The following is a 25,605-nucleotide window of genomic DNA, read 5'->3' as shown; positions in this document are numbered from 1 at the left end:
AACAGTTTTGAAAGTTAAGTAGTGAAAATGTCATGACGTTAAATTCAACTTAATGAGGGTCTGTTGACATCAATCTTTGAATTTCATACCCACAAAATTCCATGTAAATGATGCACCTGCCCCATGTACTCTTTTGTGTGGTGATCTCCAGCACAAAAAACTCAAAAGGTGTTTTCCCTGCCAAAACAGCCTTACCTTCCCATTTACCCTACTACTGATTAGCTTTCACAGACTGCCGGTCAGAGTCGTTGGCTAAGTATCAATAATTCATTGTCTTTTAATTGTGTTTTTTACCTTTAAATGTCAGACTGTACCGTACGAAGGAATGCAAAGATATTAAGATCAGTGGGCCACAGACTGAGCCAGCAGCACACTGTTCTTCACTGTCATCGTTGAAAGTGTGTCAGACATCAAGTAGAAGAAGATGAAGAAATCAAAGACTCTTGATAAAACATCTTTATCGCATCTCAAAATGACATATTTTGTCCCATTGCTTTTTATTTTACTGTTTGAATGGAAAAGGGAACAACCTAGAGGATTCTGCGAACATTTCCATAGTGTTTTTTCTTTTTTTGTAAGTTTGTTGCTGTTTCTTAAAAAACATGCAAATAGACAGACGTCAGAGCTGTAAATTTTCGACACAAATACATGCATTTGTTTTTATTCACAAAACCAGCCCATAGTTCTAATCCAATACAAACATTGCTGCTTTTTTAAAAGATGTAGCTACCGGCAATGTCATCAAAACAAAACAAACCAAAAAAAGTTTCATTTTTTCAGTGCGTTCGATAGAGCCGAGCAAGTGCTGTGGAGGGCTCCGTAAAAATTCAGACCTGTACACTGAGAACATTAACGTGACGAGCCGTAATAAAACGTAACATCGCGTGGAACGTGATTCGACGCGATGTTACGTGACGTGATATGATGTAATCTGACATAATATAACAAAAGGCTGCCAGTACAGTAAAACAAACTGAAATATTTAAAGTTTGGAGCTTCCAGTAGTAGCAACCCTACAGAAACAATGACTTTTATCTTCCAATTATGTCGTCGTCAGAGTAGGGCTTTTTTATGATGCATATTTGTTCATTCAGAAAACTGGATTGGTAGATTTTGGAATATTTACTTTCCTTTGAAAGACAAACATTGATCAGTTTTTTAAACTATAAATTTAAATCAAACTAAAAAGAAAAAAAGAAACAATCATAAAATACAGTTTTTAAGTAAGAACAATGGTCCTAAATTACAATAGTGCTTGCCATTAGCCACTAATTTTAAAATATAGCCGTAAAATTTACATTCTCTACACAAGTACTGTATCTTTCCACACGTGAACAACATTAACACCAAACACAGAAATTTTGTTGATTGTCCACACTGAGTCCGCCATTTCTGTTTGTCAATGAACAGTTCCATGTCTAAGCCACAGAAAAAATCTGCTGGAAAAGGGACAAAAAGGTACCAAAATGGAAACATATAAAAGGGAATGAAAGTTGCCATAGATATTTTTATTTATGTTTAATTTTTGGTTCAAGGAATAAGTAGGTGCATCCATTACTCGTTTGATTCTTTTTGTATTGTTGTTTTATTGTTCTGTATCTTGTGATGAAGTTTTTTTTTTTTTTTTTAATAGTTGTCTTGTGTTTCTCTCTTTTTTTTTTTTTCACGTAGTTTGTGTTTGTCAGCCAGTGTTGGTGCCCGAGATGATCCAAGCGAGAGTTGGCATTGCACTTGATGGCAGAGCTTTGGGTGGAGGTCAGAGGTCACAGTCCTACTGGAACCACCGGAACGCCGCGCCCGTCGGCAGCATCACCTTCTTAGAGAAAGAAAAAGAGAAATGGGGGGAGGGGACAAAAATGGGGTGCATTAAGTATAGTGCGGTAGAGTGTTAGATTCAAATTTGCATTTTGTGGCTTTTAGTTAGTTTTAAAGCTATCTAAATGCTAGTGTACATTTAAATCTTGACATTCATTTGAATGCATTCAAACTTAGTCTTTCTTTTTCACAACATAAATACTGATGACTCATCCTGCACTACACAGATTTTTGTCCAATCAAATTCTCTTTAGAACAAGAATGCCCTGCATCCTAATACTACCTGCAGCCAATAGCATTAATCAAACTGTGCCTCACATGGTACATCCGAAAGTGTTTACTACCTTACATGAGTACTTCATTTGATAAGGAACAAACTTGGTGCTCATTAAAAAATTCGTCCAGATTGTAGGTCTACAAAAGTTTGTAGTATGAGTAAAATCCAAACATACTATATCCGGCATAATGAATTCATCAATCATATATCTTCTCCCATGGCCTCATGGGATAGTAGTGTATTTTTTAGAATACTACAAAGTCAGCATACTACTAATTTCATGTAGTGTTTTTCATCTACTATATAGTATGCAAGTATACACATTCAGATGCAAGTACACTGTAAAAAACAAAAAAAAACATAACACTTAAAATTTTAAGTTCAGTCAACTCAAATAAGTTTATTCAACTTGAAATGTGAAGAGGTACTAAGTGGCAACTTAGATATTTGAGTTGACCAAACCTAAAGAATTGTTTGTTAAACTTAACAGCTGTGTTTGTTATCCGGCTGCCTTAAAATTGCAAATTGAATCAACTCAAATATCTAAGTTGCCACTTAGTAAAACTTAAAATTTCAAGTTGACTAAACTTTCTTTGAGTTGACTGAACTTAAAATTTTAAAGCGGTCATGTAACAAATTATTTTAACTTGACTCAACTAATTGTTTTTTTACAGTGTGGTAGGCCATCAATGTACTTTTCATTTACTTTTTTTAATGAATATTATAAAATCTGCTACCAATTTCACATATTGTTCTTCAGACATTGTAGGTCACTGAGTACTTTTTGGCTACTGTTTTTATAAATACTACAAAGTTTGACACTACTAATTCATAGACTGTTTTTTGCCAACTATATAGTATGTAAGTATGCATATTCGGACAAGTTCTTTCCACTTACTGTATTATGAATACTATGAAGTTTGACATATACAAAGTTTGACAAACTACTCATTTTACATACAGATTTTTGCTTACTATATAGTATTAAAGTATGCATGTTCAGATGTAAGTTGTACTGTAGGTCACTGAGTACTTTTTGTTTACTATTTCATGGTAACAGCCCCCCATCCAAAATACTACTAATTTCACATACAATTTTTTCACATTCTATATAGTATTAAAGTATACACATTCGGATGTAAGTTGTAGGTCACTAAGTACTTTTTGCTTACTGTTTTACGAATATTATGAAATCTGACATACTACTAATTTTACATATTGTTTCTCACTTAATATTCAGTATTAAAGTATGAACATTCAAATGTAAGTTGTAGGTCACTGAGTACTTTTTGGCATACTTTTATATAAATACTACAAAGTTTGACACTACTAATTCATAGACTGTTTTTTGCCAACTATATAATACGTAAGTATGCATATTCGGACACAAGTTGTAGATTACTGAGTACTTTTCGCTTACTGTATTATGAATACTATGAATTTTGCCATACAAAGTCTGACAAACTACTAATTTCCCATACCGATTTTTGCTTACTATATAGTATTAAAGGCTGCATATTCAGATGTAAGTTGTAGGTCACTGAGTACTTTTTGGCTACTGTTTTATGAATACTACAAAGTTTGACTACTAATTTATAGACAGTTTTTGCCAATTATATAGTATGTAAGTATGCATATTCGGACACAAGTGCTTTTCGCTTACTGTTTTATGAATACTATGAAGTTTGACAATACACATTTTTTTTACCTAATATATATTAGGTAAATATGCATATTCAGATGCAAGTTGTAGGTCACTGAATACTATTGAATCACTGTTTTATGAATACTATGAAGTCCAACATACTGTTTATTTTCACATACAGTTTTGTTTGCATACTATATAGTATTAAATTATGCATATCTGGATGCAAGTCGTAGGTCACTGAGTACTTTTCGCTTACTGTTTTATGAATACTATTAAGTCCAACATACTACTAATTCCTCGTACTCGTTTTCACCTATTTATAGTAAGTATGCATATTCAGACACGAGTTGTAGGTCACTGAGTACTTTTCACTTACTGTTTTATGAATACTACAAAGTCCAACATACTACTAATTTCACATAGACTTTTTCATCTATTTGATAGTATGTAGGTATGTATATTCGGATGCGAGTTGTAGGTCACTGAGTACTATTCGCTTATTGTTTTATGAATACTACAAAGTCCAACACACTACAAATTTCACATACTTTTTCACTTAATATATAATATGTATGCATGCATATTTGAAAGCAAGTTGTAGGTCACTGAGTACTATTCACTTACTTTTTTATAAATACTGCGAAGTCCAACATACTACCAATACCACATACTGTTTTTCGCTTAATATATTATAGATCACTGAGTAATTTTCACTTACTGTTTTATAAATACTGCAAAGTCTGATATACTACTAATTTCACTTACTTTTTTTCACCAACTATATAGTATGAAAGAATGTACATATATTTAGACACAAGTTGTAGGTCACTGAGAACTTTTCACGTACTATTTTATGAATACTACAGTATATAGGATGTAAGTATGCATATTTTGATGTAAATTATAGGTCACTGAGTACTTCTTGCTTAGTGTTTTATGAACACTATGAAGTTTAACATGCTACTAATTTCGCATACCCTTTTTTTCTGCCTAATATATAGAATGTAAGTATGCAGATTCGGATGCAAGTTGTAGGTCACTGAGTACTATTCGCTTGCTGTTTTATAAATACTACGAAGTCCAACGTACTACAATATCACATACTGTTTTTCGCTTACTATATACTATTAAAGTATGCATATTCGGATGTAAATTGTTGGTCGCTGAATACTATTCGCTTACTGTTTTATAAATAGTACGAAATCCAACATACTACTAATTTCACATACTCTTTTTCGTATATGTATAGTATGTAAGTATGCATATTCAGATGCACGTTATAAATCACTGAGTACTATTTGCTTACTGTTTTATGAGTACTACGAAGTCCAACATACTACTAATTTCACATACTCTTTTTCATTCAATTGATAGTATGTAGGTATGTATATTTGGATGCAAGTTGTAGGTCACTGAGTATTATTCACTGACTGTGTTTTTAATACTACGAAATCCGACATACTGCTAATTTCCAAAAGTGTTCTTCGCCTATTATATTACGACAGATGTGACGTGGCTAAAGCTTGTTGGCTTATTGGGGATGCGGGCTTAAATATTTCCTGCTTAAACTTCCTGTTACGATAGAAAATACATCAGAGGAGAAGCATTTGACAAGCAATGAAGCGTCAAATGAACAAAATTATGTGATTAAATTCGAAATTTCATTCTACTATAAGCAGACTCTATTTAGAAATTGTTTCCAGGCAAAAATACAGAAAAATACAGACTTTGGTTGTTTTGCATCTTTTCACTCTCCTCTGCGGCCGTGTGATTCATCTAATTCCTCCTTCTCCCCCTTTCCTTCCCTGTTCTGTCTTTCCTGCCCCCTCCTCCTCTCCAGCCATGGGCCATGGCCCTGGCTCCACGTGAAACCCGATACGCCACATTCATTATTTAGTCACCACGCAGTCACGTCGAGCGCCCACCACACTGCTCTCGCTACGGACTCTTTATATCTCTCTCTCTCTGTGTTCTTTCAGTGCTGCACGTCTGTCGGTTTGGCGTCTGCGGCAGGACTCAGGTGGGCGCTGAGTCCGGGCCAGCTGAGGAAAAGCAAGAAGCCTTGTGAGGCAACGTTGAGGTTGAAGGGGGCTGAAGCTCAGGCATAGCTGGAAAGACACAGTGCCTTCCCCCCAACATCGCAACGCTACTGCGGCACAGAATCCCAAACCTTCGCCAGCACTGGCCCAAGCCATGGGCGGCAAACACATCCCCGCTCACATGATCACACGTGCACCAGCCCACACACTCACACTCAATATCATTCAAGCGTTCCTGAACGAGACAAACTAAGACGGACACGTTTTAAACACACATGGAAATATATGGGCCAAACTTAACAGGCTAAACTAGAGTGCTCCCATGACAACAGCTGGACAGATGTTAACTCTGAACACTTTAATGGTTTAATGTCATGATGTAAATCATGGTTGCAGTAGTATTTCAAGTATTTCTTGGATGAAACAACATATTTTCATTGTCGTTTTCAATGTCAAGCCATTTTTTTAAACTTTGGAGTGTTTGATTCTTATTTCTGTCAAAAGACAGCAAATACAATGAATTATTGTGACTGATAAAGAATATAGCATGTCAGACAACAAAATTGAATGCAACATTGCAATACAACAAAGCATCATATTGGTAGCTTAGCAACATGCTAACATCAAACCACTTTACAACAGTTTCCAATGCAACAAGCCCATTGCTAACTGCACGTGAAAATCAAATGCAACGCTGTGGGTGTGTCTTGAACACAAGCCCCTGAGAATTCACTGGTTGTGACCTTTGGCTTGTCACAACCCACTAGAAGTGACCCTAACGCCCAATCCTCTTTCCGAAGCCTAGCCCACAGGCGACCACTACGACGCCTGACCCACAACCTTTAACCCTGGATCTGTACAAACACTGGACCCTGACAAGGGGGTGACTGCTCAGTAGCGGGTGTTTCCAAGGTCATCATTCCTGCGAGGTGTCAACCAAAAGATCCACCATCTTAATCTGTGTTTATTGATTTTCCTATGAATAAGTTACCGCTCCAATCTGCTGAGGGTTCAGTTTCCACAGGTCAGTGATACACTGGAGCTGTATTACTGACCTATGGGGACGAGAGCACAGTTTCACTGTTTCCGCTCGATAGCCTGAGTTAAAAATTGTGGATTGAAGGTTAAATTAAGTAATCTTTTTTACTTCCATCTAAGTGTTTTTTTTATTATTATTAAAAGGTTTATTGACTCAAATACACTACTAGTCAAAAGTTTTTGAACAGTAAGATTTTTAATGTTTTTTTAAGAATTATCTTGTGCTCACTAAGTTTGTATTTATTTAATCCAAAATACTGCAAAAGCAGTATTATTGTGAAATATTTTTACTATTATATTATATTATATTATATTATATTATATTATATTATATTATATTATATTATATATTATATTTACTATTAATAGCGTCTTTCTATTTAAATATATTTTAAAATATAATTTATTCCTGTGATCAAAGCTATTTTCAGTATCATTACTAAAGTCTTCAGTGTCACATGATCTTTCAGAAATCATTCTAATATGCTGATTTGCTGTTCAAGAAACATTTATTATTATTATTTTTTTTATTTATTTTTTTTTTTTTATTATTGTCAATATTTAAAATAGTTGAATACAGTTTTTCAGGATTCTTTGATGAATAGAAAGATCCAAAGATCAGCATTTATCTGAAATTAAAAGCTTTTGTAACAGTCACAATATGTACAGTAAAGAATTGATAGAAATTAATACTTTTATTTAGCAAGGATGCTTTATATATATATATATATATATATATATATATATATATATATATATATATATATAGACATTTTTAATGTTACAGAAGATTTCTATTTCAGATAAATGCTGTTCTTCTGAACTTTCTATTCATCAAAGAAACCTGAAAAAATCTACTCAGCTGTTTTCAACATAATAATAATAATAATAATAAATGTTTTTGAGCAGCAAATTAGAATATTAGAATGATTTCTAAAGGAGTAATGGTGCTAAAAATTCTGCTTCGAAAGCACATGAATAAATTACATTTTAAAATATATTCAAATAGAAAACAGTTATTTTAAATAGTAAAAATATTTCAAAATTTTATTGTTTTTGCTGTACGTTAAATCAAATAAATGTGGGCTTGATGAGCAGAAGAGACTTTAGAAAAACTGTAAAAATCTTACTGTTCAAAAACTTTTGACTGGTAGTGTATTTAAGTCAATAAACCTTTTAATAAAACAAATACTTTGATGGAAATGAAAAGACTACTTAAAACTTTTAACTGGTAGTGTGTGTGCATATATCATGCTCACCAAGACTGAATTTATTTGACCAAAAATACAGTACAAAAAGTAATATTGTGAGATATTATTACAATAAAAAACGGCTTTCTAGTATATAATTTTTAAACTTAATTTATTCCTGTGATGGCAAAGCTACATTTTCAACACCCGTCTTCAGTCTCACATGATTCTTCAGAAATCTTTCTAATATGCTAATTTGCTGCTCAAAAAATCTTCTCATTAGTTAAAAACAGTTTTGGCTTCCTATTATTTTTGAGGAAACCAAAATAAACTCAAAATATCATTCAAACCATAATCAGAAGTGACAGTAAAGACATTAATAATTGAGCACAATAACTGATAATAATTCAGCACTAAATCAGCATTTTAGAATGATTTCTGAAGGAAAGCAGTTATTTAAACTGTAATAATATGTCACAGTATTACAGTTTTTACTGTATTTTTAATCAAATAATTGCAGCCATGGTGAGCATGAGACTTCTTCTAAAAACATGAACAAAACAAAAAAAAATCCAGACTTCAGACCAGTAGTGTTCAACATTTTTTGCTTGAATAGCATGCGAAAACAATTATACTGTGATCCATAATGTCATAAACTGAATTTCTCATACTGTGCTATAACGTTTTGAACCGTTTTTCAGGAAGTGTCTTTGCTGATCTGTCTGTTGCTTTGCATGTCTTTATGTGTGTGCTGTATGCAGCCCTGAGGTCATGTGTACCTTCGCTTTGTGAGTGAGTGCGTGAGTGAGTGCGTGAGTGTGTGTGTGTGTGTGTGTGTGTGTGTGTGTGTGTGTGTGTGTGTGTGTGTGTGTGTGTGTGTGTGTGTGTGTGTGTGTGTGTCGGGGTGTCAGATAGAGGTGCAGGGTGACAGCTTCTCTCTGTGTGCGCATACCAAGAAGAAACCCTCTCCCCCTTTAGAGCACTGATACCACCATCATCTCAAATCAACCCTTCACTTCCTAATGCGACTGTCATGAGACACACACACACACACACACACACACACACACACACACACACACACACACACACACACACACACACACACACACACATTTGCTTAGCTATCTAAATGGAGACATTGCATAGACTTATATTGGTTTTATACACAGCTATAATCATATATACCATATCCTAACCATAACATAATAAGCAAAACCCATCTGAAACTAGTAAAAGAGACTAGCTTGACCAGATAAGACCAGTAAACCAGCTTAGTCTGGCTTAAGAAGAAAATGTTTATATATAAATTTATATATAAACACTTACAACATATATAATACATATTTTTTAAGACACAAAATATTTGACATAAGAACAAAATGTAAATCAACAGTTTCTTGCAATGTCTTCACAGATACTTATGCTAACAAATGCTAACAAGCAAAGCCGTTCACATGCATTAACACAGCTAAAATAAATGTACTAGCAGTCATGCAGCCACATGTAAGCAGAGCTCTAAGATCTTGGGGTGAATGTGAGAGTCGGTCCGGCGAAGCTCACGCTCTCAATTCTCCCGTGCTTCTTTTATTTCCATTCAGATGCAAGCTTCCTAAAATAATTTCCAACATCTCCAGTCAGTGAGGTGTGAGGTGGCAAAGGCCTTGACGATCTGCACGCTACCTCCCCCCTCACTCTCCCCTCTGTTTTTATGGCTCTCTCTGAGATGCCAGCAATGCACCGTGAAAGCTGCAAAACACCCAGTACTGCAAGATCACTCCCTGCCTGTACCCTCTCTCTTAAACACACACACACACACACACACACACACACACACACACACACACACATACATATATACACACAACGTTACTTTACCATATACACACTAATACAATACAACTGTCAAACACAAACTTCAATAGAAGTTCAGTGCAAGTGCAGGCTACAGGATAACCCTGCAAAAATGTGAAGGATAGGTCAGACTGCAAGAAGCTGGCAGACCAAGTTAGTCTTGATGGTTAAGCTAGTTAAAAATTCCATGCTTTTTGATAGGACTCCATGTTCTAATTAATAATAATGAGATAATATATATGTGATTTAGACTTCTTATTATCTCATCATTAATAATAATTAGAACATGGAGTCCTATCTACAAGCTTGTGAGTCTTAATTAACCTAACCAGCAAGACTAACCTGGCCAACTAGCAGGCTGACTGGCGTCACTAATGTTACTAGTAATATTTTTGTGATTTAAACTGCTTATTATCGCATTATTATTAATTAGAACATGGAGTCATATCTACAAGCTTGTGATTCTTAACTAACCTAACCAGCAGGACTAACTTGGAAAGTCAGCCTCCTAATTGGCCAGGTTAGTCTTCTGGTTAGGTTAGTTAAGAATCCCAAGCTTGTAGATAGGACTCCATGTTCTAATTATTATTAATGATGAGATAATAAGCAGTCTAAATCACAAAACATTACTAGTGATATTAGTGATATCAGTCAGCCTGCTAGTTGGCCCGATTAGTCATGCTGGTTAGGTTAGTTAAGAATCCCAAACTTGTAGATAGGACTCAATGATTTAAAAAATAATAATGAGAAAATAAGCAGTCTAAATCACAAAACATTACTATTGATATTAGTGATACCAGTCAGCCTGCTAATTAGCCAAGTTAGTCCTGCTGGTTAGGTTAGTTAAGAATCCCATGCTTGTAGATAGGGCTCCATGTTCTATTTATAATAATGACACAATAAGCAGTCTAGATCACAAAACATTACTAGTGCTATTAGTGATACTACAATCTTGTAGATAGGACTCCATGTTATAATTATTATTAATGATGAGATAATAACCAGTCTAAATCACAAAACATTGCTAGTGATATTAGTGATACTAGTCAGCCTACTAGTTGGTCAGGTTAGTCTTGCTGGTTAGGTTAGTTAAGAATCCCAAACTTGTAGATAGGACTTTATGTTCTAATTAATAATAATGAGATAATAAGCAGTCTAAATCACAAAATATTACTAGTAACATTAGTGATACCAGTCAGCCTGCTAGTTGGTCAGGTTAGTCTTGCTGGTTAGGTTAGTTAAGAATCACAAGCCTGTAGATAGGACTCCATGTTCTAATTAACTCTAATGATATAATAAGCACTCTAAATCACAAAACATTGCTGGTGATATTAGTGATACCAGTCAGCCTGCTAGTTGGTCAGGTTAGTCTTGCTGGTTAGGTTAGTTAAAAATCACAAGCCTGTAGATAGGACTCCATGTTCTAATTAATAATAATGACAAAATAAGCAGTCTAAATCACAAAACATTACTGGTGATATTAGTGATACCAGTCAGCCTGCTAGTTGGCCCAAATTAGTCCTGCTGGTTAGGTTAGTTAAGAATCCCAAACTTGTAGATAGGACTTTATGTTCTAATTAATAATAATGAGATAATAAGCTGTCTAAATCACAAAATATTACTAGTAACATTAGTGATACCAGTCAGCCTACTAGTTGGTCAGGTTAGTCTTGCTGGTTAGGTTAGTTAAGAATCCCAAACTTGTAGATAGGACTTTATGTTCTAATTAATAATAATGAGATAATAAGCAGTCTAAATCACAAAATATTACTAGTAACATTAGTGATACCAGTCAGCCTGCTAGTTGGTCAGGTTAGTCTTGCTGGTTAGGTTAGTTAAGAATCACAAGCCTGTAGATAGGACTCCATGTTCTAATTAACTCTAATGATATAATAAGCACTCTAAATCACAAAACATTGCTGGTGATATTAGTGATACCAGTCAGCCTGCTAGTTGGTCAGGTTAGTCTTGCTGGTTAGGTTAGTTAAAAATCACAAGCCTGTAGATAGGACTCCATGTTCTAATTAATAATAATGACAAATAAGCAGTCTAAATCACAAAACATTACTGGTGATATTAGTGATACCAGTCAGCCTGCTAGTTGGCCCAAATTAGTCCTGCTGGTTAGGTTAGTTAAGAATCCCAAACTTGTAGATAGGACTTTATGTTCTAATTAATAATAATGAGATAATAAGCTGTCTAAATCACAAAATATTACTAGTAACATTAGTGATACCAGTCAGCCTGCTAGTTGGTCAGGTTAGTCTTGCTGGTTAAGTTAGTTAAGAATCATAAGCTTGTAGATAGGACTCAATGTTCTAAATAATAATAATGAGAAAATAAGCAGTCTAAATCGCCAAAGATTACTAGTGATATTAATGATACCAGTCAGCCTGCTAGTTAGTACAATTAGTCTTGCTGGTTAGGTTAGTTAAAAATCCCAAATTTGTAGATAGGACTTTATGTTCTAATTAATAATAATGACATAATAAGCAGTCTAAATCACAAAACATTACTAGTGATATTAGAGATACCAGTCAGCCTGCTAGTTGGCCAAGTTAGTCCTGCTGGTTAGGTTAGTTAAGAATCCCATGCTTGTAGATAGGACTCCATGTTCTAATGAATAATAATGACATAATAAGCAGTCTAAATCACAAAACATTACTGGTGATATTAGTGATACCAGTCAGCCTGCTAGTTGGCCAAGTTAATGCTGCTTAGTTAAGATTAGGTTAGGTTAGTTAAGAATCACAAAACATTACTAGTGATATTATGTGGTCTAAATAGCAAACCTTTACTAGTGAAAGTGGTCAGCCTACATGATGCTGACCAAGTTGGACTTGCTGGTTATGGTTGTGAAGAAATCCATGCTGATGGATATGATTTATGTTCTAATTAATGCTGATAAGTGGTCTAATTGACTTTACTGGTGAAACTGGTCAGCCTGCAGAAAGCTGGTTGACCAAGTTTGTCTTGCTAGTTAAGCTAGTTAAGACTCCCATGGTAGTAGATTGATTCCATTTTGTAATTAATATTGATGAGATGATAAAGGGTCTAAACAGCAAAATGTTACTAGTCAAACTAATCAGTCTGCATGAAGCTGGTGGACCAAAATAGTCTTGTTAGTTAAGCTAGTTAAAAATCCCATGTTTTTGGGTGTAATTCCATGTTCTAATTTTGTTGATGAGATATTAAGCAGCCTAAATAACAAAACATTACTAGTGAAACTGGTCAGTCTGCATGAAGCTGGTTAACCAAGTTAGTCTTGTTGGTTAAGTTAGTTAAGACTCTCATAGTAATAGATTTATTCCATTTTGCAATTAATGTTGATGAGATGATAAGTGGTCTAATTGACCAAACTTTACTGGTAAAACTGGTCAGTCTGCATTAAGTTGGTTGACCAAGTTAGTCTTGTTAGTTAGGCTAGTTGTGACTCCCATGATAATATGTTCATTACATTTTGTAATTTATGTTGATGAGAAGAGGTCTAAACAGCAAAACTGCACTTGTGAAAGTCAGTCTGCTAGAAACCGGTTGACCAAGTTAGTCTTGTTGGTTAAGTTAGTTACTACTCCCATGGTACTACATAGCATCTCATCACAATGAACAAGATCATGAAATTCTAACCATTTAAAAGGGCAAAACTATTTTTGTGAAAGTCAGTCTGCATGAAGCTGGTTAACCAAGTTAGTCCTGTTGGTTAAGTTAGTTAAGACTCCCATGGTAATAGATTGATTCCCTTTTGTAGTTGATGTTGATGAGATGATAAGAGGTCTAAACAGCAAAACCTTACTGGTCAAACTAATCAGTCAGCATGAAGCTGGTGGGCCAAAATAGTGTTTGGGATTAAGCTAATTTAAAATCATGTAGGGATAGGATTCCATGTTCTAATTAATGTCGAGGAGATGTTAAGCTAAATAGCAAAACATTACTAGTGAAACATGATTCTGGGTGACCATGTTAGTCTTGCTGGTTAAGGTGGTGAAGAATTCCATGCTGATGGATATGATTTCATGTTTTAATTAATGCTGATAAGATGTTGAGCAGTCTAAACATCAACATGTTACTGGTAAAACTGATTGGCCTACATGGGTCTGGTTAGTCATGCTGGTTAAGTTAGTTAATAATCCCATTCTGACAGATAAGATTCCATGTTGTAATTAAGAGTAATAATAAGATGAGTTGTCTAAACAGCAAAACTTTAATAACCAAATTAATCTGCATGATGCTGGTTGACCAAGTTAGCCTTGTTAGTTAAGTTGGTTAAAAAAATCCATCCTGATGGATATGATTTCATGCTCTAATGAGATGCTAAGTAGTCTAAATGTCAAAACTGTATGGGTGAAACTGGTCAGCCTGCATGAAGCTGGGTGACCAAGTTAGTCTTGCTGGTTAAGCTAGTTAAGACTCCTATTATAATACATTGATTGCATTGTGTAATTAATGTCGATGAAACGATAAGAGGTCTAAACTACAAGAATCTTACTCGTCAAACTGGTCAGCCTGGATAAAGCCATCTGACAAGGTTAGTGTTTCTGGTAAAGTTAGTTAAGACCTCCTTGCTGACAGATAGCATCTCATCACTATGAAAAAGATTATGACATTCTAACCAGTTAAAATGGCAAAAATGTACTTGTGAGAGTCAGACTGCATGAAACTGACTGATCAGTTAAATCTTCTGGTTAAATTAGTTAACAAGTCTGGTGGGGTCACCAGTTCACCAGCATACAAAACACAACATACTTAACCAGACCAGAATCTTTTTGCTGGGTATGCAGAAGTGTAAACGTCAACTCAATTGCCAACTCAACTCAATTTAGTAAAAAGTAAAAAAAAATATGTTAAAAACAGTGCTAATACCATCAAAAGCATCACACTAGCTAACTAGAATCCATATTTTTAGATTCTTCAGTATGTTTTGAGGTGGTTATGTGTACAAAAGTGTACAAAACATTGCAAACAATAAATACGTGTACACCCTTTTCTATTTATCAAGAAAACAAAACTAGCCAAAAGGTTCCAGTGTTGGGTTATTTTTAGCACAACATCTTGTAATTAACAACTTGATGACCTAATCTACAAAACCTAAACAATCAGATTTTAACATGGCATTAATCTGTTGCCAACAACATGCAACATCTAGCAATTTACCTTGTATTCACAAATTCAATTTCAAAAAAGAAATATGAATTGATATGTTGTGTTCTATTTGGTTTACACAGCACTGTTACTCGGTCTAGCAGCAATAAAACAGCAGGTGCAGCACATCTCAGACGCTTAGTGCAAAACTATTCCCATCATGATAGGCGCTCAAATTAACATCTATTTAAGAAACCATAAACCGGCAGTGCTTTATGTTTTAGACACATTTTAATCACAGGGGCTCCCTGAGACGCCATCAGACGTGACCTTGTTTGACTCCACACTGACTGGACAGCTGGGGGAGCAGACGTGGCGTGGAATTATCCGACCATTTTTAATGACTGAAACGTTAGCGACACAGCATCACCCTACCATTATTATTCTTACGGATCGTGCTTAAATGAGGTTGTAATCAGCAAACAAAACAACAAAAAAACAATTTATTTTAAGGTTTTATTTGTGTGGGAGACATCAAATGGACAAATCTAAAATTCCTCTGTATATAGCAGATGTCAGCTGAAAGGGAGCATGAATCCCTTCAAACTAATTTAATCATTTGTCCCTTTTTTAACTAAAAGAGCCTAATGCATATTAGGCACAGAAACGTCAAACATGAACGTAAAGAGGGGAAAAATATAACTGGAGACACAAATGAACAGATTGTAACTGTATTTTTTTCTTTCAACCAGACAGTGCAAGCATACACTGTCTAAGTTCTTTTAGAGGAGCTAGAGTCACAACAGATCAATTCATGTCAAACTCTACCAATTAAATTGAAACTACTGATATATTTCAGAATGTACAATATATGACCTTTTCAGAATGTTTATCTACATCAGAATTGCTTTGTTTGTTTTTTTTCTCTCTTCTGGTCATCAAGACTGATCAAAATGAAGTAAAAACAGTAATACTGTGAAATATTATTACAGAACTCTTCGATTTGAATATATTTTATAATGCAAATGTAATGTAATAAAACTGTTATACACTACCATTTAAAAGTTTGTGGTGGTAAGTTTTTTTTCTTTAAAGTCAGAAGTGACAGAAGTAAAAATGTTTATTTATTTTTTTAATGGCCCTAAAGATTTCTTTTGAATTTTTTAGTCATTGAAAAAATGAAAAAAATTATTCCACACAAAGGTTTTCACAAAAAAAGATTAAGTAGCACAACTTTAACATGGATAAATAATCATGTGTCACTGAAGACTGGAGTAATGATGCTGAAATAAATTCTAGTTTAGCACAGTTTTGTTGAATCTATACATAAAAGGCTTCTTTTGTAAAATATAACAAACTTTTACTCCAAACTTTTGAACAGTAGTGTATTTGGCGATTGGATTACATTATCCACTAAACTATGTGAAAGAGCAAATTATTGAGTTTTGAATAAAAAGTATGATTACAAACATGAAAACCTTCACAATGAGGTTCAGTGAGTTAATATTAATTAACGCAATAGCTAATATGAACTAGCAATCAAAAATACTTCTACAGCATTTAATAATCTAGGTTAATGTACTTTTCTAAATGTACTAATGCATTTTTAACATAAACAAACAATAAAATTGAACAATAATATATTCATGAATTAAATGAGAAGTTCACTTCCAGAACAAAAATGTACAGATAATGTAATCACCCCCTTGTCATCCAAGATGTTCATGTCTTTCTTTCTTCAGTCGTAAAGAAATTATGTTTTTTTTGTTGTTTTTTTCCGGTTCAAAACAGTTGGGGTATTTAAAAAAAAAAAAAAAAAACTCCTTTCTCATTTTCTCGATCAACTTCAAAATCGTTCTACTTCACTGTTTTACCTTTTTTGTTAAGTGTTTGATCTTCTTTGCATGTTCACTTTGCAAACACTGGATTGCATACTTCTGCAGCGATGTAGGAGGACTTTGAAAAGATTTTTTAAGTTGAGGGAGGAAGTAAGATGGGAGTTTTTCAACATAACCTAAATGTCTTGAACCGGAAAAAATAGAGTTCAGGCAGAGCAAGACAAGATGAGCGTTTGAAGTTAAAAAGTATATAATTTGTAATAATAAAAAAAAAAAAAAATAACCGATTGTTTCGCTAGATAAGACCCTTCTTCCTCGGCTGGAATCATTTACTGCATTTGAAGCCACATTTAAACTACATTTTGAAAGTTCAAACTTAGGGCACCATAGAAGTCCACTATATGGAGAAAAATCCTGAAATGTTTTCCTCAAAAAACATAATTTCTTTACGACTGAGGAAAGAAAGACATGAACATCTTGGATGACAAGGGGGTGAGTACATTATCTGTAAATTTTTGTTCTGGAAGTGAATGTCTCCTTTAACATTAAACTAGATTATTAAGTGCTGTAAAAGTGTTGTTCATTGTTAGTTCATTACCAAATGCATTAAATAACACTGACAAACTGAACCTTATTGTAAACTGTTCAAATTGTTTCCTCTGCATTGATCATTTACAATAAAACCAGGGATGTGCATTAAATAAATGGGGTTAATTCTGATTTAATGGTGTCTTTAAAAAAACACAATCCAGGTTGACAACTCAGGTTGACCTTAGCAAGAAGTTTGTAGGACCATGAGCCCCCACTGATGAGAGAGAGGAGGGGTGGGCCATTCGTCACTGACACCTGGTGCTCCAGATGACAGCCCTGTGGCCAGATGGATTACGTTGTACATAAAAACACAAAAACAGATACACATATACGTCCAGATCATGCCCACCGCTACATCCTTAAACATACCACCGGTTGATGAAACCATCTCGATACGATTCTTGATCTTAACAAAAGCAGTATCTCTCAAACCGCATCGCTCTGTAAAACCAAACTAATGAATGCAGGGACCTATAAAAGCGGCCATACCGGAGGGCGTCATGTCTCTGAGGAGTGTCCTAGTAGTGTCAGGGAGGCAGAATGTGGGAAGAGTGACGTGATGCCGCAGTGGGGGGCAGATTAGAACAAACCCCATGGTGCATGTCTGGCCGTATCTCCCTCCCCCGCTACTGTCAGTGCCACCTGTCACCCCAAAGCCTCATCTCCCAGCCTAACCCTCAGCAGACACCGCCACCGTGTACAAAGTTCACCCATATTAGAAGCAACACTTTCTGGCCACAAAACACTCCCTCTGTAACATTAGCGAACAAATGCAAGTGAACGAATGTAAGAAAGGTCACAGAGTCTCAGTATCGTTTACCTCCAGTGCAGCAGACGGTTTCTTCTTGAGCTCCTCGCACTTGCGGAACTTGCAGATCTGGTGGCCCGTCTTGCGGTTCCGGCAACTGCTGCACTGCTCGCAGTTAATCCTGCGCCGGCAAGGTGGGCACATCCCACAGCGTTTCCGTTTCTTCTTCCCGGAGCTGATGGCGGAGGCCAGCTCGCTTTGCACGGGGTACTCCGTCAAGCCGGCCATGTGCAGCGCGCTGTCGGCGAGGAAGACTCCGGCCGGCGTCATGATGAACAGCCCCGGGTTGAAGGGGAAGCCGCCACCCACGCCGTACGGGAAGTCTGTGTGACCCCCCACTGTGTCGGCCACCGACGCCCCTTCCAGGTCGACTGTCCCCACCTCGCCCCCGCCCACGCCCATTCCCCCTGGCAGCAACATGTGCTCCATGCCCGCCCGCTTAAGCAGCGCAGCTGCCTGGGCAAAGTGCAACAGGCCGTTCTGTCCCTCCAACACCTGCTCCAGGGTTCGGTCCAGCTTGCTCGGCACCAAGGCCGAGGCGGAAGGCTGCTGCGGCTGCTGCTGGGCGGGCTGGGGCTTGGCCGCGTGGCTCTTGGCCTGGCCGTTGTGTTTCAGTCCGTTGGCAGTTTGGGGGCATGCGGCGGTGTACTGCGAAAGGGTGCGAGACCTCTTCAGACTCTTGCTGAGGGGCTCGCTGATGATGCCGCTCCGGTTGCGGCGTTCGATAACGGGGCTGTCCTCCCCACAACTGCGCTTGTCCTGGTCCTGGTCCGTGTCCTGGTCCTGGGCCTTGGGTGTCCGGCTGCCCTCCGGCTGTCCGCCAGACATGGTCCAGCCCCGGGGTGTGAGCGTGGGAGGGGGGGGCGGGGTTGGGGAGGGGACGGGGGCTGGCGAGGGAGGAGCCAGGCAGCGCTCGCAATCCGCTCAGTACCCAGGTGAGGGTGGAGCCTCCCCTTAACGGGCGAAATGGCCGGCCAGTGGCAGGCAGACCCCGATGCCCTCGGTTCTAGACTTTAGCCCTCATCCACATCTTTCCGGCAACCTGTAAACTAAGACACAAAGACAGAAAGAGAAAGAGAGAGAGACGGAAAGATGTTGAAAGCGTTCTGATGCTTAAAAGAGACCTTGACAACAAAAAAGCAGCGACTGAGAACAGTGAGCGCCGATTTGGGCCTTTCTTTCGCATGGCTCCAACATTTTATTGAGTGCTGTACCGATGCCCCTACTGTGCCTGAGAAATCAATATGTACATTTATCTTCAAACCCTATGTAGAAGGAGTAAAGCAAAAAACGAGACGGACGTGAACAGTAGCACAGCCAGACGCTGTGACAGAAAGAACCTTGAATAACAAAAAATGGCAAAAATCATCCATGAAAACATTATTTCACAATTAGTAATTTTCCACAGCAAATTGGTTTACTTTTCAGAAAAGCACAACTTGTTTGTGTAAAAAACGAGAGTCGCTTCACTCAAGGTAAAGCAGATCATATAACATACTGTATAGTAAGCTTGACTGAAGGAACCAATTAACTTTTCTTTATCAAGATGTGTGTATCAGAAAAAAATTAATAACATCAGTTTTACTGTGAATCAATCAATACGTCTCAAGCAAGTACAAGTCAAACATCAGTGATGTCCTTCTGAATAAAATCAATCACATCCCTCTTAAACGTGTGATGTCACCTGTGGAGGCTTAAACCCGATCACCTGTCCGTTATTTCATTCATTTATTCACTGCAGTAACAGTGAGACTACAGAAAAAAATCTCTTTGAAACAGAACTATGTACTACTCACTTTGAAGGGCAGAGCACATGAAGTAAGTACTCTGAAGGGTGCAGGGCATTCCTCTCCCATAGGTATATGTTTGAAACATTTCATTGCTTCTTTATTTTGAATCTGAATGCTACCTTGATACCCTTGATAATCTATAATCATAGAGCTGCTGTGCTTGATATAAAGATGTAAAGTAGGAATTCTGCAAAACATGCACCATTTGTGTTCCTAAATGATTTCATCAGCTGACTTCAGACTATTTTTTGTTTTATGCCACCACTTCATATTAGCAAATATCCAGAACTTGAAAAAAATACAAACAAAATGGTAACACTTTGCAATAAGGTGTCATTTGTTAACATTAGTTAATGTATTAACTAACATGAATGAACAATGAACAACACATATATTACGCTGTTTATTAATTTTAGTTAATGTTAGTTAATAAAAACACAGTTGTTCATGTTAGTTCAACGTGCCTTAACTAATGTTAACAAACACAACTTGTGATTTTAATAATGCATAATTAATAAATGCTGTAAGTATTGTTCATTTTTAGTTCATGTTAACTAATGTAGTTAACTAATGTTAACCTTATTGTAAAGTGTTACCAACATACACTACCACTCAAAAGTTTGGGATCAGTAAGATTTTTTAAAGAAGTTTCTTATGCTCATCAAGGCTGTTTTCTTTTGATCAGATACAGAAAAAGTAATATTGTGAAATATTATTATGATGTAAAACAATGTTTATGCATATTTCTATACATTAAAATTTAATTTATATCTGTAGAATTCTCAGCATCATTACTCCAGCCTTCAGTGTCACATGATTCTTCAAAAATCATTCTTATATTCTGATTTATTATCAATGTTGAAAACAGTTGTGCTGCTTATTATTTTTTTAGAACCTGTGATACTTTTTAAAGAAATTAATACTTTTATTCACCAAGAATGTGTTAAATTAATAAAAAGTGATAGCATAGATTTACATTGTTAGAAAAGATTTATATTTTGAATAAATGCTGTTTTAATTCTAATAATAAATCAGCATATTAGAATGATTTCTGAAGGATCATGTGACGCTTAATACTGGAGTAACAGCTGATGAAAATTCAGCTTTGCATCACAGGAATAAATTATATTTTGAAGTATATTAAAATAAAATAAAACATTATTTTATATTGTAATAACATGCTGCAATATTAGTGTTTTCCACTGTATTTTTGGTGAAATAAATGCAGCCTTAATAAGCATAAGAGACATCTTTAAAAATCCCAAACTTTTGAGCAGTAGTGTATATGAAAATAAAAGCTATTTTGTTTGAAATCAGTATTTAGATTTTAGTTTTAGAACCCAAGTTATATATCAGCCCTGTTAGCATCATTGTTTGTGTTTAAAGGGATGGTTCGGAGTAGAATTGACTTCATTGCTATGCACTCCGAAGCCCATGTAAATACCCCATCCAAAGTTTTTTTTTACCTTAGTCGAACATTTATGAAGATATTAGAGTTTTTCGAATTGCTTGTCAAAGGAGTGAATGGTACATGTAATGTATCTCGTAAATTGCACCACTAAACGTGCAAGTAATCTTACCAAACTTGTACAGTAGTGTAAATAGGTTATGTACTCACAAAACGCTGCATCAGAACATTTGTAAGTCCACCATGAGTGTTTTAAAAACACGTTTTACCCGAGAACTACTAGTCTCAGAAACTACAAGTCGACGTCGCTTCCCTGGTTTGAAAAAAGCACGTAAAAGTCCTCCTACTACATCTGTGTGCATGTCAACTTGTAGGAGGACTTTTACGTGCTTTTTTCAAACCGGGGAAGTGACGTCGACGTGTCGCCATTTGTAGTTTTTGAGACTAATAGGGATCCGCTAAAACGTGATTTTAAAACACTCATGGTGGACTTACAAATGTTCCTATGCAGCGTTTTGTGAGTACATAACCTATTTACACTACTGTACAAGTTTGGTAAGATTACTTGCACGTTTAGTGGTGCAATTTACGAGATACATTACATGTATTACATGTATACATCATTCACTCCTTTAACAAGCAATTCGAAAAACTCTAATATCTTCATAAATGTTCGACTAAGGTAAAAAAAACTTCGGATGGGGTATTTACATGGGCTTCGGAGTGCATAGCAATGAAGTCAATTCTACTCCGAACCATCCCTTTAAACTAATGACTTCCCGAATCTAAAAAATGTTATTATACTGAGATCATATTTTCAAGAAGTGAACTTTCCAAGGACATTTAATGTCTCCTCTGGTCTATTATTGTGCTTTCGAGAGAAGGCACTTAAAATGAATCTTAAAATGTCAAACATGTTATCATGTTGTTTTGCTTATAACTGATAAGTGATTATCTGTATAATTATCAAAATGAAGTTCTATTTCTAAGAAGCACATATGTAGTTTCATGACCTAAGTGCAAGTGTAATGTCAAAAAAAAAAAAAGAAAAGAAAAAGAAAACAGTAAAACTGTCAACCCTGTTACCTCCCCAAGGGCCTAATTATATCCTACAGTGTTTTATCCCAGAATAATTCAAAAATATTAACAGTAGTTTAAGATGGCACAACGTAATTCATTAACACTTTATCTGCTAGAATGTTTAAAATCTCTCAGAAATGGTGTTTAAGTCACATTAGCAAACTTGAAAAGGCGGCTGTTTCGTAACATAATCCAAAGAGACCCGCTGTCAGTCACGCCGTGAAATATGAGACATGACAGAACGCCGCCGAACGACCGGACACAGAATTTTACCTCATGACAGAATCTCAATGCCAAAAACTCAACTCTTGTTTTTTATTGGCTGCCCCCCGTCCACAACAGAGACATCCACAAACACCCACACACACAACCCCACTGAGAAAAGCTGAGGAAATGGCCGGGCCAGTCCTTATAAGGGAAACAAAGGGACAGGGAGGGAGAGAGGAGAGGATAGGGGGTGGTGGAGGGGATCTACGCAGTGTGTGGAAATTGGAAGGCCAGAATTAGTGGGAGGTAAAGCTTCAAAGGCAGGAGCGCAGCCCCCGCATTCTCCCCAGCTCAGGGGTCTGTGGCGCCAGCGGACCACAGCCAGCCTCTTTTTCTCTTTCGCTCCCTCGCTTGCTCGCTCTTTCTCCTTCCCAAACCAGGGGCCACACTGCACCAGGCTGCTTTACCTCACGCCTGCCAAACCTTCCCCGCCGCACACATCTCTTGCTGGGACCGTGGAAGCACCCGACCTTCACGTCCCAAAAGTGCTGAAATTACATAGCGGCGTTTTCATTCAGTATTAGCAGCAATGACTCACTTCCCATCCAAAGCTAAGGAGAAAAACATGTCTCTAACGGACCATGCTAGCTTGCCATGGACAGCCCGTGGTTTCTCTTTTATCCTGGCTTGGAATGGCAATATGGCACATCTCAAATCCGTTCCACTCTTATGGTTGCTGCACCAAGCCAACAGTTGGCCACACACCACCACACACCAAACGTTATCCTAGCAGCGTGTCGCAGTCCATCCCCATGATATACACTCTTATCTGTGTTATGGTTTTGTTTTTGAAATTCAGGTTATGATACGCTGTAATCCAAGACAAGGATGCATTCAATTGATTGATTGAAACATGTTTTTCACCAAAATATTAAAGGAGTAGTTCACTTTCAGAACGAAAATGTACAGATCAAGTACTCACCCCCTTGTCATCCAAGATGTTCATGTCTTTCTTTCTTCAGTCGTAAGGAAATTATGTTTTATGAGGAAAACATTTCAGGATTTCTCTCCATATAGTGGACTTGTATGGTGCCCCCGAGTTTGAACTTTCAAAATGTAGTTTCAAATGGCTCTAAATGATCACAGCCGAGGAAAGAAGGGCTTATCTAGCAAAACGTTCGGTTATTTAAAAAAAAAAAGGACAATTTCTATACTTTTTAAGCCCAAATACTCTTGTCTAGCTCTGTGTGTACTCTCTGTAGAGATGAAAAAGTATATAAATTGTGAATGTTTTTAGAAAATAACCAATCGTTTCACTAGATAAGACCCTTCTTCCTTGGCTGGGATAGAGCCCTTTGAAGCTGCATTTAAACTGCATTTTGGAAGTTCAAACTCAGGGGCACCATAGAAGTCCATTATATGGAGAGAAATCCTGAAACGTTTTCCTCAAAAAACATAGTTTCTTTACGACTGAAGAAAGAAAGACATGAACATCTCGGATGACAAGGGGGTGAGTACATTATCTGTACATTTTTGTTCTGAAAGTGAACTACTCCTTTAAGCAGCATGGCTGTTTTCAACATTAATAAGAACAAGACATGTTTCTTGAGCAGCAAATCAGCATATTAGAATGATTTCTGAAGGACACTTCTGCTAAAAATGTAGCTTTGCCATCAGAAATAAATTACGTTTTAAATAGAAACAGATATTTAAAATTCATTATATCTCAAAATATTACAGTTTTTACTGTGTCAAATATATGCAGCCTTGATGAGCATAGGATAGTCTTTCCAAAAGCATCTCACCAACCTTAAACTTTTATGTAACACTCATGATACTCAGTCAAACACAAAATGTGTAAGAAAAAGGCAGAGTGGGCAGTCAGACGGGGTAAGAAAAAGGCAAGGGACAGGTGGCTCAATGTTAGCACTACTTGCTTAATTACTGTTCCCAAAGTAACCATTAGGGTGATGGAAATGGGCCCACAAAATGACTTAGCAAATAAGCCCACTGGACATAAATGAATCGATTTGCTTCCTCCTGTTTTGAGAAGTTTTTTTTCCGTTAGGAGTAAATTCGGTCGCACAGCTTCCCAGTGAACCGGATGCTATCTGCGGTAATACGCTCCCATTGATCTCCAAGCAAATAAAATACAAACACAGTGTGTGATGGTTACTAAGCATTGTCAGTTCTCCGTAGTTTGTTTGTAGTTGTCTCCATCTGTTCCTGTAACATATGACCTGTGTTTGCAGAGGTCTCGTAAAAGCTGAAATAAGTGAATTTGTCTGTCGCTGCCTCCACATCGGCTCCTGTCAATCATTGTAACCTCTTCAACATCAGATCCACCTTTAAGTTAAACTATCTTCCAGCTTCTCTGCACCTGTGTCACAGTCTTCACCGAGGACTCAAAAATCATGTTTCCTCTGACCCTCTGGTTTCATCAACCTATTCATCTACAAATGTGTGACTCCCACATTCCGTCAACCGCGAGAACTTCATGCTCTTCCAACATTTTTGTCTAATTATGTCAAGATTTTTAAAATTAAGGCGAATTGTTGTTATTGCAAAACTTTCATTTCATTCATTCCTCTTTGACAGTATTTTTACTTTGCCACATATAATTGCTGTGCATTTTAGAATATATAAATCCATCAGGATTTACTAGCTATGCTGTTTCAATGACCACTACCAGCAATTTCTCTGTCCACACTGAATTCAAGATGCCTTATGTACAGTCCTGAGGATACATTTTGGAACAACAAATTATATTTCAAAGCAGCTGGGACCACAGAAATAGAAATAGGGATGCACAAAATGGTAATTTTGCATTTGACAAACAAATAGAAAGAAAATTATATATGCCTATGTAATAAATAAATAAACAAAACAAAAATGACTTGTGTGCCAAAGGTTTAAAAAAAATGTACACGCTCTAAATAAACA

General features: G+C 36.5%; 1 protein-coding gene across 3 annotated transcripts in view; it reads right to left on the bottom strand.

Moving 5' to 3' along the window:
• Window positions 1-441: 441 nt before the first annotated feature.
• The window catches only part of cxxc5a (CXXC finger protein 5a), a 32,824-nt gene continuing 7,660 nt past the window's right edge, over window positions 442-25,605 (bottom strand). For 2 of the 3 annotated variants that reach the window (XM_073824784.1, XM_073824785.1), the window contains exons 2-3: window positions 18,190-19,226; window positions 442-1,816 (exon numbers count right to left, since the gene is read on the bottom strand). In XM_073824784.1, coding sequence (XP_073680885.1) covers window positions 1,772-1,816; window positions 18,190-19,005 — 861 coding nt within the window. In that variant the 5' untranslated portion in view covers window positions 19,006-19,226 and the 3' untranslated portion in view covers window positions 442-1,771. The remainder of the gene's footprint in view (window positions 1,817-18,189; window positions 19,227-25,605) is intronic. The other variant, XM_073824786.1, reaches the window with a different exon arrangement.

The sequence above is a fragment of the Garra rufa genome, chromosome 19, assembly GCF_049309525.1.
Source record: "Garra rufa chromosome 19, GarRuf1.0, whole genome shotgun sequence".
In the NCBI taxonomy this organism is placed as follows: Eukaryota; Metazoa; Chordata; class Actinopteri; order Cypriniformes; family Cyprinidae; genus Garra; species Garra rufa.
Note: the sequence above shows the minus strand (reverse complement) of the source record. Positions and strands in the feature narration are given on the sequence as shown.